Here is a 12,734-nt window from a genome sequence, read left to right as displayed (position 1 = left end):
TTGGACCACACTATGCTCCTTGTGCCCAAAGACATGACCTAGGATGGGTCTTAATTGGAGTTGTCTGCTTGGGAAGTGTGGACAAACCAACTTCTATCTATAACATGCTTACAAACACATTAGAGAATGGACGCCCTTCTATCTTCCAACCATGTCGGAACAATTTCCTCATAAAGGAATTGCCAAAAAGTACTCACCTACCTTGTTCCTTCATAGGCCAACTTTGCTTATGACAGTGACAAAGACCACCTCGGGTGCTCAGTGTTCCAAAGAACCAAGGAGGGTAATCAGGTAGCAATGTCCCACAAAGACAGATGATTATTCTTAGAGACCATGTAACGGGAAATTACCAAGCATGAGACCTATAGCTGGGTTGCACCTCTTCCTTTTAGACCTCAAAGACAACGTTTGCCAAACAATAGAGAGCAAGTCTACAGACGTTTTGTTTCTCTCAGACAGAACCTTCAGAAAAGGCCAGAGATGAGAGATCACTTCTTTACTTTCATGGAAAAAAAACGGTCATGCTGAGGTAGCCCCCACCGTTAAAGACTCAGAGGAATGTTGGTATCTACCTATACTTGGAGTTTACCACCCGAAGAAACCAGACCAAATTAGGGTAGTGTTTGACTCTAGGGCCAAACAGGAAGGTGTTTCCTTAAACTATGTCCTTCTCTCGGGTCCAGACCTAAATAACAGACTCTTAGGAGTACTTCTTTGTTTTCGCAAAGACTCTCTTTTCTTGTTAAAAAGGAACACAGAAACTTTCTGAGATTTCTTTGGTTTACAGACAATGACACAAGGTATCACACAGTACCACATGAGAGTGCATATATTTGGTAACAGCCCTTTCCCTGCAGTTGCAATTTATGGTCTCAGACACTCTGCTAAGAAGGGTCAGGCAGAATATGGGTCAGATGTCAGACAGTTCGTGAAAAGGACTTTTATGTAGATGACTATTTGAAGTCACTACCCATAAATGAGGATGCAATAAGTCTCCTTAAGAGAGCTCAACTGATGCTTGCATGCTCAAACCTGAGACTCCACAAGATAGCCTCTAACAGTAAGAAGCTGATGGAAGTGTTTCCCTCTCAGGACCACTCAAATGATCTGCAGAGTTTAGACATGGGGACTGATCCTCTTCCTACACAGCGTAGCGCTGGTCTTCTCTGGGATCTGAAATCTGACACATTTACCTCCAAGTTAGTAGGGAAGAGAAACCCTTTACCCGCAGAGGTGTCCTGTCTGCCATAGACAGCCTTTATGATCCCTTCACGGCTCCTGTAACAATTCAGCGCTGCTTAGAGACCTAACTCAGGAGACATTAGATTGGGACGACCCACTCCCCACTGAAAAAAGGAATCTTTGGATAGAGTGGAGAGACTCCCTAACGGATTTATCTAACCTCCATGTTCCACGTCCTTATGCTCCTGTGCCATCCACAGAAGTAAAAAGACAAAGACTTTGTGTATTCTCTATGCTTCTGTCAAGTTGCTGCTGTAGCTTAATATAAAACTGTGGACATCAAAGGTCAATATCATATATGGTTCGTCATGGGCAAAGCAAAACTTGCCCCACTTCCGGAGCATACAGTACCCAGGCTAGAACTTTGTGCTGCTGTGCTAGCTGTCGAACTAGCCGAACTGTTTACATCAGAAATAAACATGGAGATCCAGGATACTGAGTTTTATACAGACAGTAAAGTGGTCCTAGGCTACATTTATGACAAGACTAGATGCTTTTATGATAACAACCGAGTACTGAGCATTAGGAGGTCCACGTTTCCAAACCAATGGGACTTTGTACCTACAAATCACAATCCAGCAGACCTAGCAACCAGGTCAGTTGCTGCTATCAGTCTAAAATACACGATCTGGTTTACGGGTCCTGCATTCTTGTACAGCTCAGAACACAATCCTTTTTATTGTGACTCATTTGAACTGTTGGATGCAGATGCCTATGCAGAGATCCACCCTCAGGTATCTGTACTACATACAGTGACCTTATGCAATCAGCTTGATAGTCATCATTTCAACAGGTTCTCTACTTGGAAGTCACTTATGCGAGCTATCACTTGCTTGGCTCATGCAGCCCGTTCCTTAAAAAATGCCTCATCTGCCATTGAGAGTAACTGCAAAGGCTGGCATTACTGTAAGGATATCTACACAGTAAGCGAGCTAGAACAATCAAAAAATATAATCATTCATTCTATTCAGCAGGAGACATTTACTAAGGAAATTGACTGCATCAATAGCAAAAAACCCATTCCTAAAGACTGTTAGTGAAACTTGATCCAGTCCTTGATGGAAATGGCCTGCTAAGAGTGGGAGGACACGTAAAAGAAGCCAGATTAGAGTTTAGTGAAAAGCTTCCTTTTATAATCCCTGGTCAGGGTTAGCATAGATCCTCCATTCACTAATGTTGGTCTTGATGTGATTGGTCCCTGGCCCTTCATCACACGACAAACTAGAGGAGCTCATGCTAGTTCCAAGCACTGGGCAGTCATTTTCATTTTCCACGAGCTGTCCACATTGAGGTAATTGAATCCATGGGGACCTCTAGCTTCATAAATGCTCTCAGGCTCTTTATTGCTATCCGAGGACCTGTGAGACAAATACGCTCCGATAGGGGAACAAACTTTGTTGGAGTTGCTAATGAGTTACAAATTACTTCTAACTTAGACAGTACAGTGTGAAAAGGTACCTAAGTGAGCAAAGATGCACTTGGACCTTCAAATCCCCTCATTCTTCTCACATGGGAGGTGCCTGGGAAAGGATGATCGGCATAGCCCGTAGAATCTTGAACTCTCCAGAACATCTTTCGACAAGAAGGTAGTGCAAGACTCTTTCATGAGTGCCTTACAACGTTTATGGCTGAAGTCTCAGCCATCATGAATGCAAGACCTTGGATCCAAGTTCCTAATGACCCAGGAGATCCAATATTGCTTATACCTGCCACTCTACTTACTGAAAAGACTGGAATAGTAAACGCTCCATAGTTTGACACCAAGAACCTTGACAAACGTCAGTGGAGACAAGTGCAAAGCCTTGCTAACACTTTCTGGGATAGGTGGAGGAAACAATACATACCTACGCTACAAACTAGGAGCAAATGGCAAACAGTTAAACCCAACCTGAAACCTGGAGATGTTGTTCTTGTTAAAGACTCTCAGGCTCAAAGAAATGATTGTCCTTTATGCCTCATTACTAAAGTGTTCCTAAGTGAAGATGGACATGTCTGCAAAGTTGAAGGTAAAAGTTCCAAACAGAAGGAGACCAAGCTGTTTACCAGACCCACATGTGAACTGGTCCTACTGTTATCAAGCGAGGATTCTAATAGTGGCATCACTTGACGCCAGGCGGGGAGTGTACTGTCCTCTGGACATTAGTTATTGTACTGCATTGGTTAATGTTGTAAGTTATTATTAATTAGTAGGAATGCTCATGGTTAGGTCCACAGCGCCACATAGTGGCTATTTACTATTAGTGATCTATTGTAGTTCTGTCACATAATTTCCTGCTTGAGCAGAGACTTATGGGAAGAAGAAGATAGGAACTGCCATTTTCCCCAGCCTCATGGAAGAAGCAGCTGCCTAGTGTGTGCTCTCTTATGAAGGCATTGCCGGTAAGAGATTACCAATGTTTATTCAAAACTGTTTACTGTGTTGCAGCAGATGATAGAACGTATGTGTTAGGTATATGTGCTCAGATATTGCTAGGGGCTGCAATTATTGTTATATGCTACCAGATTGTATTCCTTATGCAATGTATGTTGTATGATCATCTTAGGTAATGTTCTTACAGTATGTTTTGTTCATTTCTTTCTTTAGTTTACCCATTTCTACGTCTGGTTAATAAAGCTACAGATTTTCACACAAGTCTCAATTTATTGACTAGTAGAGTGATGTTATCTGCCTGTTGAGCTGCATATAGACCCTAGGGGTACATGTTACATAGTAGGTTAGGTTGAAAAAAGACATCCAAGAATTCCATCAAGTTCAACCACTAGGGAAATAAACATATCCCAGATATAAAACCATATATGACATAGTTGGTCCAGTGGAAGGCAAAAAAAACCCATGGTACAATTTGCTTCAACAGGGGAAAAAAAATTCCTTCCTGATTCCATGAGGCAATCGTATGTTCCCTGGATCAACAGTCACTGTTATTTTTACTTTAAAGCCTTAATACACAGTTAAATTATGTGCTTCTAGAAAAACATCCAGCTTTTTCTTAAAGCAATCTATAGTATTCCTCATTTTAGCAGACGTTACAGTGAAGAATCCCTTCCTCCAGACGCAAATAGTGCCCTCTTGTTCTTTGCAATGATCTCAGAGTGAATAATGGGCTAATCTCTCCTCATAGCTGAGCTCCTCCATTCCTTTTATTAATTTAGTTGCCCTTCTCTGGACTCTCTCCAATTCCACAATGTCCTTTTTGTGAACTGGTGCCCAAAACTTGACTGCATATTCCAATGCTTTGTACAGGGGCAGGATTATGTCTCCATCTCTGCAGTCTATTCCTCTTTTAATACAAGAAAGTCCTTTACTAGCTTTAGATATTGCATCTTGGCATTACATGCTGTTATTAAGTCTATGATCTACCAGAGCCCCCAGATCCTTTTCCATTTCTGACCTCCCCAAATGTATTCCCCCTAGACAGTATGAAGCATGCATGTTGTTAGCTCCCAAGTGCATAATTTTACATTTATCTATATTAAATGTCATTTGCCACTTGGCTGCCCAATCAAACAGTACATCCAGGTCTGCTTGTAGATTATAGACATCCTATATGGACTTAATTCCATTACATAGTTTGGTGTCATCTGCAAACACAGAAATGGTACTTTTAATCCCAAACTCCATATCATTTATGAAGAGGTTAAACAGTAAAGGTCCCAACACTGAACCCTGGGGTACTCCACTAATAACCTTAGACCATTCAGAGTATGAATCATTAATTACAAATCTCTGGATGAAATCTTTAAGTCAGTTCTCTATCCATTTACAGATTCACTTTTCTAAACCTATCAACCCTAACTTGCATATTAACCGTCTGCTGGGTACAGTGTCAAATGCTTTAGCAAAGTCCAAGTACACTATATCAACTGCTATTCCACTGTCCACCTGTTTACTTACTTCCTCATAAAAAGAGAGTAAATTTGTTTGACAACTTCTGTCTTTCTTGAAGCCATGCTGACTATCACTATCAATATTATTTTCTATCAGAAACTCCTCTATGTGGCTCTTTATCAAACTCTCTAAGACCTTTCCAACTATGGAGGTTAAACTAACAGGTATGTAGCTCCCTTTTCGAAGATCCACAACTTTTATGTTGCAGCAACATATACAATAACATATAATTCCTTGTTTAACACACATGTACATTTCAGAAGAGTTTCAGGCACTTGTTTTTGCGTTGTAGCCGCCCATCATGTTGGGGTTGCACGGGTCTTGATATCTTGTTTCCATAACAGAAATGTCACATTGGCCTTACCCCAATCCATCGGTACCTTGCCAGTGACTAAAAAGTCTCTAAAAATTAGAAATAATGGCTTTGAAATAACTGAGGTCAGCACTTTGAGGACACCTGGATGTAATCCATCAGGTCCTGGTGCTTTGTCAACCTTCATTTTTCCCAGCTGTCTCTCAATCATATCAATTCTGAGCCATTGTGACTCATTTAAGGCAGTGACATTGCTATTATGAATTTGGACTTGAGCTCTGCCATTTTCCTTTGTGTACACAGAGCTAAAAAAGTGTTTAGTAAATCTGCCTTGTCTTTATCCCCAGTTACCCACCCAGTGACATCCTTTAAGGGGCCTACATGCTCAGATCTGATCCTTTTGCTAATAAAATTTTTGGGGGTTGGCCTTACTTTCCGTTGCAATCAGTCTTTCATTCTGAAAATTTTATCTCCTTTTTACATCTTTTGTTATATTCTTTAAAAGTTTCAATTGATGAAGGTGATCCTTCATTTTTTTATTTTTGGAATGCCCTTTTCTTGTTCCTTATGGCTTTTTTAAAATCAGCTGTAAGCCACATAGGTTTTAATTTTAGTTTCCTAAACCTATTACCCATTTGAATATATTTTTCAGTTTGCTTTTGTAGAACAGACTTGAAACATTCCCATTTCCCGTGTTCTGAGGACAATATTGTCTCCCAGTCCAAGTCACAGAGAGCCGCCCTTAATAATGGAAAATTTGCTCTCTTAAAATTAAATGTTTTTTTCTTTCCTGTTTTTGCTTTCTGTTTACAGCGTACATTAAATGAAAACATATTATGGTCATTGCTACCCAGATTCTCTTTTATTTGTACATTTGTTATAAGCTCTGCATTGTTAGAAAGAACTAGGTCCAGCAGAGTATAATTTCTAGTTGGGGCTTCTATAACCTGAACCATAAAATTATCTTGTAATAAATTCACAAATTTTCCCCCTTTTGCTGTTCCTGTAGTGCCATTACTCCAGTCAATGTCAGGGTAGTTGAAATCTCCCATGATTAAAACACTTCCACTCTTTGCTGCTTTTTCTATCTGTGCTAGTAGTTGATTTTCTATTTCTTCCTTAGCACTGGGGGTCCTATAGCAGACTCCAATTATTAATTGTGTGTTATTCAACCCCACATTCAACTCCACCCATAATGCCCCAACCTCACCGCTTGTTCCCTCCGCAATTTCTTCTTTCACATTCACTTTTAGATCAATTCTCACATACAGACAGACACCACCACCCTTTCGTTTGACTCTGTCTTTATGAAAGAGAGTATACCCAGGAATATTGACAGCCCAGTCATGAGAAGAACAAAGCCAGGATTCAGCAATACCAACTAAGTCATAATTCTCCTCACTCATTAAGGCTTCCAACTCCCCTATCTTGTTTGCTAGACTTCTAGCATTGGTGAACAGGATCATTTTGTTTTTCAGTAGAACTAATACTGCACAATCCAATGTTTGTTTGTACCGGTAACATTGGAAACTCCTTACAGTTATCCATAATCCTCCCCCCAACTATCCCCAATGCACCCTCTACTAGTGTCTGACCCCTGACTAACCTTTCTGCCACCTTATTTGACTGTCCTACCCCCCTCTGTCCTAGCTTAAATATCCCCTCACCATTCCCGTAAATCTTTTCCCTAGCACAGTAGACCCCCTTTCATTTAGGTGCAAACCATCTTTGGCATACAGGTTGTACCCCAATTAAAAGTCAGCCCAGTGCTCTATGAACCCAAACCCTTCCCTTCTACACCAGGACTTAAGCCATGGGTTTAGCTGCCTAAGCTCCCTCTGCCTTTCCTGTGTTGCGCATGGCACAGGCAATATTCCCGAGAATATAGCCTTGGAGGTCCTTTTCTTCAGCTTGAAACCTAGTTCCCTAAACTGATTTTTAAGGATCCTTCATCTTCCATTTATATTGTCATTGGTTCCAACATGGACCAAGACAGCTGGGTCCTGTCCAGCCCCTCCCAGTAGTTTGACCACTCAGTCCACCACATGTTGCAAGAACAGGACGACGATGTTGATGTTAATGAATGTTATTAACCCCAATTTTAAGAGGGTATGTAACATTTTATAAGCCAATCAGATTTAGATGATCTAGTAAGGGACCTGTTCTTGTCAAAAGAGAAGTCTGAACTGTTAGCCTCCAGATTAAAGGAGTGGAATTTGCTACAAAAAGGAATGACAACTTCACACTTTCATGATCGTCACACATATCTCACAGGTTATTACAAGCTGGAAAACAACATTTGCTTCTGTACCGACGTGAGTGGTCTGATAATGGGGTTAGGTTGCGAATACATACCAGAGTAGTGGAGATTGTTCATAGACTCGAGCAAAGCAAGTTTGAAAAGCTGTATTGCTGTCTAAAGGTAACGTAAAACCTTCTGTTCCTCTTGCTCATGCTGAGGTAATGAAAGAAACATACGAATCCATGGAGTTCATTTTAAAATTGATTAACTATTCAGAACACAAGTGGAATGTTTGTGGTGACCTGAAGGTGGTGGCACTCTTTCCTGGCCTGCAATTGGGATAAACAAAAAAAATGTGCTTTCTGTACCTGTGGAACAGTTGCGATGACAGCAACCATTACAAAGTGAAAGAACTGCCACCCAGACCTGAACACAGTGTTGGCCAGAACGTAAAGCATATATCACTCATTGATCCACAGAAAGTTTACCTTCCGCCACTTAATATTACACTTCGATTAATGAAAAACTGTTGTTGCAATAGAACGCGATGGTATGGGTTTTCAGTATCTGAAGGACAAGTTTGGAAAAGTTATAATGAACGCTAGACTGAAAGCAGGCATTTTGTTAGTTCTCAAAGCCGCAATTTGATGCATGATGCCACATTCAGAGACAAACTCAACCCACTTGAAGTTGCTGCTTGGGATTCATTTGTGCTAGTTGCACAAAACTTTCTGGGCAACCAGCGAGCTGAAAACCATGTTGAACTTGTGAACAACATGCCAACAGCATACCATCAACTTGGCTGCCAAATCTCACTTAAAATTCATTTCATACATTCCCATTTGGACTTTTTCCCACAAAACTTGGTTGATGTGAGTGATGAACAAGGAGAGAGGTTCCACCAGGACATTTCTGTTATGGAAACAAGATATCAAGGCCAGTGCAACCCCAACATGACGGGTGGCTACAACGCAAAAGCAAGTGCCTGAAACTCTTCTGAAATGTACATGTGTGTTAAACAAAGAATTATGTGTAATTGTATATGTTGTTGCAACATAAAACTACATTTTTGTAATGTCATGGAACTATGAGGCAAAAGTATAGAGCTTACATAGTAATTGCAGAATGAGATAATGTAGCTAAACGCATCTTTTTGCGTAACTAACTTAAGATCCTGACGTCCTAGGCAGAGTCAGACTTCAGATTTGGATTCAGCGCACTTAATTTAGTATAGGACACATGGATTAGACCAAGTAGTAGACAATATTTATTTTTTTGTGATGCAGTGTTATCGTACAATTTTGCTTATTTATCTTTGAAATATTGTACATTAACCTTTTGTATATATGTATCTACTTACCGGTTTAGAATATATTCATCCTCTGTATTACTCCTGAAGAAGCCAAAAGGCGAAACATGTTGGGAAAGGAGGTGTTATACGGTTACTTTATCTTTGTCTTTTTTACTGGTTATAATGACTTTAACCAGCCATTATATATAGAAAACATCCTTGCCTAGTATAGGCTGTTCACATATACCCTGAATATTTAACCAGGGAATGACCTCCTTTTTTTGTACTTTGTTGAAACATGTACCTGTATTGGAATATGTTCTTTGAACAATACCTGTTTACTGCACAATTGGAACATATTACCTACACTTGCCAATCTAAAAACCCCTCTTTCCTCCTTGTTCTTTTTTTTTTGTTCTAATATTACTCGCTGAGAGAGGTGTCTACAATTTCTAATTTCCCTAATTTCTAATATCAAACATGAGGAGGAGATTCCAGAGGAGGGATTGTCAGGTATACCGCTAGAAAATTACATAGGTCATCACCAGTTTAAAGCACATCTATGGAGTTTGGTTTGCACCAAAAAGAACAGTCAAAATATGAGAAAATGGATATTTTCCACTGCCTAATTCCCAACATTTGAATGTGCCAAACAGGAAAAAGTCAGAGGCCTCCAGTGGTTCAGTGGGCAGGGCAAAGTTTAATTAAAAACAATAAAATTGAAACAAAAAACATGCAAAACATAGTTTAAACATTTTTTAAAATATAGATACTTTGGGTCTGATTTATCACACAAATTCGTGTAAGCTCGCCGCACGAATATACGATCAGCTGGACACAGCACATTACTGCAGCCAATTAAGGCGATTAATTTTCAGCTGCATGATTCAGGAGGATCTGTTAAGCTCCGTCAATGGTGATGTCATAGCAATCAATTAGGGTACACCTAGTCACTGTGCGCATCTACAGTCCACAACAGTTAAATTTGAATCTTTAGTGCTTGATCTTCTCTTTGGTAAGTGCTACATTTTTATGTTACATTATACTTATTCAGAAAATTGCTTCATTTATAGTTAGATTGGCTGCAATTGTTGTTTTAATTAGTTTTTTTTTGGACTAGTTGCAACACTGCAAATTAATTTATATCAAGCTGTATATATACTAATAAAGTTTGGTATGTGATCAGTTTCTAAGGGATAGGATTCATGACTACTTAGGTAGTGTTGCCGAGCCTAAATGTCTAAAGGAGAAGATGAGAGAAAAGTGGCTCATTAAGGCAGTATTATTAAAAATGTAATAAAATCTTTTATTTATATTCAATAAAATAAAATAAATGTCTTAACATACATTTATATAAGGTTTTAGGACTCTGACATTATGAATCTACATCGGGTTGGTTATAATGTACACCGAGTCCCAGTGAAGTGAGGGTCAATATAGGTGATTTTCCTGTTAATGGTCTCCCCCGGCGCGTTTCGCCCTCGTGGGCTTCCTCAGGGGAGTTGAGACCTTGGTATGTTCATGTTCAAAAGCATTTTGGATCTGATTCAAATTTCATTATAGTTTGGCTTAAGAGAAATCAAATATTTGAAAAAGATTGTTGCCAAAGATGTTATAATACATGTATCAAGGAACAGTTAGTGATTTCACTTGTGTGTGTATGTCAAAATATGTGCAATATTTCTTGGGCCATTTTTGAACTATTTTGGCTTTATATGGAAGTGGGGGTTTACATGTGTTTGGTGTTTGTGTATTTTTTTTTTATTTTGTCATGCAGATTTAGTGGTGTCTGTGTAGTCGTTTAAGAAATTTTGTAGTTTATTTTTTTTGTTTTTTGTTTTAATGTGATCTTCTTTACAATCTCCCAGGTTCTTTTAACCTTGGGATCCAACAGACCTACAATTTAGGTAAATTGTGATTGTTTTTAAGCATTTCTTTTCTATGAATTGTTGAAAGGCTTAAAAACAGCACAATTGTCTTATTTAAACTTAGTTGTGTGATGTGCATTGTTTTGTGCCAAAACTCAGGTGTTTGATGTGCATTATTGTGTGCCAATGCGGACCCGCTATGTGCACGTGAACAGTGTGCTTTTAGTTGAAAAATGCACCGGACAATTTTTATGGGTATATTGGTTGTTTTGCTTCATGTGCACTCATGTATGTACATACATGCATATATGTACATACATGCATATATGAATGTACGCATTTATATGTGTGTACATATACATATAAAAGAGAATTTATAGGAAGAAATAGGCAAAGATGTTTTTTTTTGCATATTGCTTAACATGCTTCAAATTGAAAAGATTGCCTATTTCTTCCTATGATTTCTGATGTCATGGGCTTGGCTCAAAGCAACATTCAAAGGTGATATTGTGTAACGGCTCCACAAGGACAAGGACACACCCTGTGGGTGGAGACTTGCACAGGGTGCAGGGTCTAAGCAGTAGCTTGGTCTACTCCAGAGCCTCTAGAGGTAGGGATGTTGTGCGGCAAGCTACTACCATGTTGTGGCCCCCGTGCCCACCAAGGCAGGTGACTGCTAACAAGCTGGAACCAAAACGTAGTGCAAAGGGGAAATCCAAGAGAGTAGTCAGATGAGCAAAAAGGTCAGGGCAGTCAGCGAACAAAAGTGGTCAGGAAACAGGCAAGAGGTCAGGGCAGGCAGCAAACAAGAGTCAGAAACCAAGCTGGGGTCAGTAAACGAAGAATCTGTAACAGGAGAAACAAAAAACAGGAACCTGGAAGCAGAGCCAAGAAATATGCCTTGTTCAGGCAACTTCCTGTTGCCAGGTCACTTCCTTAAGAAGGGAATGTCAAGTGATGGGCGTGGATCAAGTGAGCCGCAGACATTATTCCCACCAGCAGAGGGAGTGCTGTTGCTGAGATATCTCAGGTGTTATTTAGATATTTGCCAGCAGAGGGAGTGCATATGCGGAATACTCTGGTTCTCTGAGGCAAGGGAGCAGCTGACAGAGATTAAGCTGACTTGGAACAGGAAGTATGCAGGGTGTTGAATCCAGAGGCAGAGATGGTGCTGGCAGCAAGGGACTGCAAGGAGGGTGAGCAAGAAGGAGGCACAGATGACCTGGACCTGCGGGGATCTGTGACAGTACCTCCCCTCTTAGGGCCCCCGCTCCCCCGAACCCACCCGGGTTTGTCTGGAAATCTGGCATGGAATTTCTTGAGTAGGCGGGAGGCATGGAGGTCTTTTAGAGGGACCCAGGAACGTTCCTCTGGACCATAGCCCTTCCAATGAAGCAGATACTGTAGACAACCTCGGTCAAGCCTGGAATCCAAGATTTGTTCAACCTCGTACTCTTACTCCGAGGCAGCAGAAACAGGGCCAGGAGGGATGTATTTCTCAGATAATCTGTTAAGAACAACAGGTTTAAACAGGTAAACATGAAATGTGTTATAGATCTTAAGGGATGGAGGCAGTTTTAACTTGTAAGTGACAGGGTTGACCTGGGACAAGACAGGAAACAGACCGATGAAGCGAGGTGCAGACTTGAGAGAGGACACTTGCAAATGAATATACTGAAAAGCCAATCCTTGTCACTGGGGGACAACTGGGGAGCAGGAGCTCTCTTCTTGCCAGTTCATCTTTTGTAGCGTGCAGAGGAAAGTAGCAAGGCTTCTTGGGTTTTTTTCCAAACCTGCTGGAAGTGATTGACAGCAGCAGCAGGAACGTCTGACACTAAAGGGACAGGGGCAGGAATCCGGGGCTGAGGACCGGAAACAATAAAAAAGGGAGA

At 40.5% G+C, this 12,734-nt stretch overlaps 1 protein-coding gene across 7 annotated transcripts in view; it reads right to left on the bottom strand.

Moving 5' to 3' along the window:
- Positions 1 to 12,734, bottom strand: part of LOC140340634 (protein kinase C and casein kinase substrate in neurons protein 1-like) — a 285,664-nt gene that overhangs the window by 118,763 nt on the left and 154,167 nt on the right. For 5 of the 7 annotated variants that reach the window (XM_072425940.1, XM_072425943.1, XM_072425945.1 and 2 more), the window contains one exon: positions 9,044 to 9,076. The exons of the other annotated variants lie outside the window; for them this stretch is intronic. In XM_072425940.1, the coding sequence (XP_072282041.1) occupies positions 9,044 to 9,076 (33 nt within the window). The remainder of the gene's footprint in view (positions 1 to 9,043; positions 9,077 to 12,734) is intronic. 7 annotated transcript variants of the gene reach the window in all.

Source organism: Pyxicephalus adspersus, chromosome 11 (genome assembly GCF_032062135.1).
Source record: "Pyxicephalus adspersus chromosome 11, UCB_Pads_2.0, whole genome shotgun sequence".
Lineage (NCBI taxonomy): Eukaryota > Metazoa > Chordata > Amphibia > Anura > Pyxicephalidae > Pyxicephalus > Pyxicephalus adspersus.
This window is presented reverse-complemented; position numbering and strand designations above follow the sequence as displayed.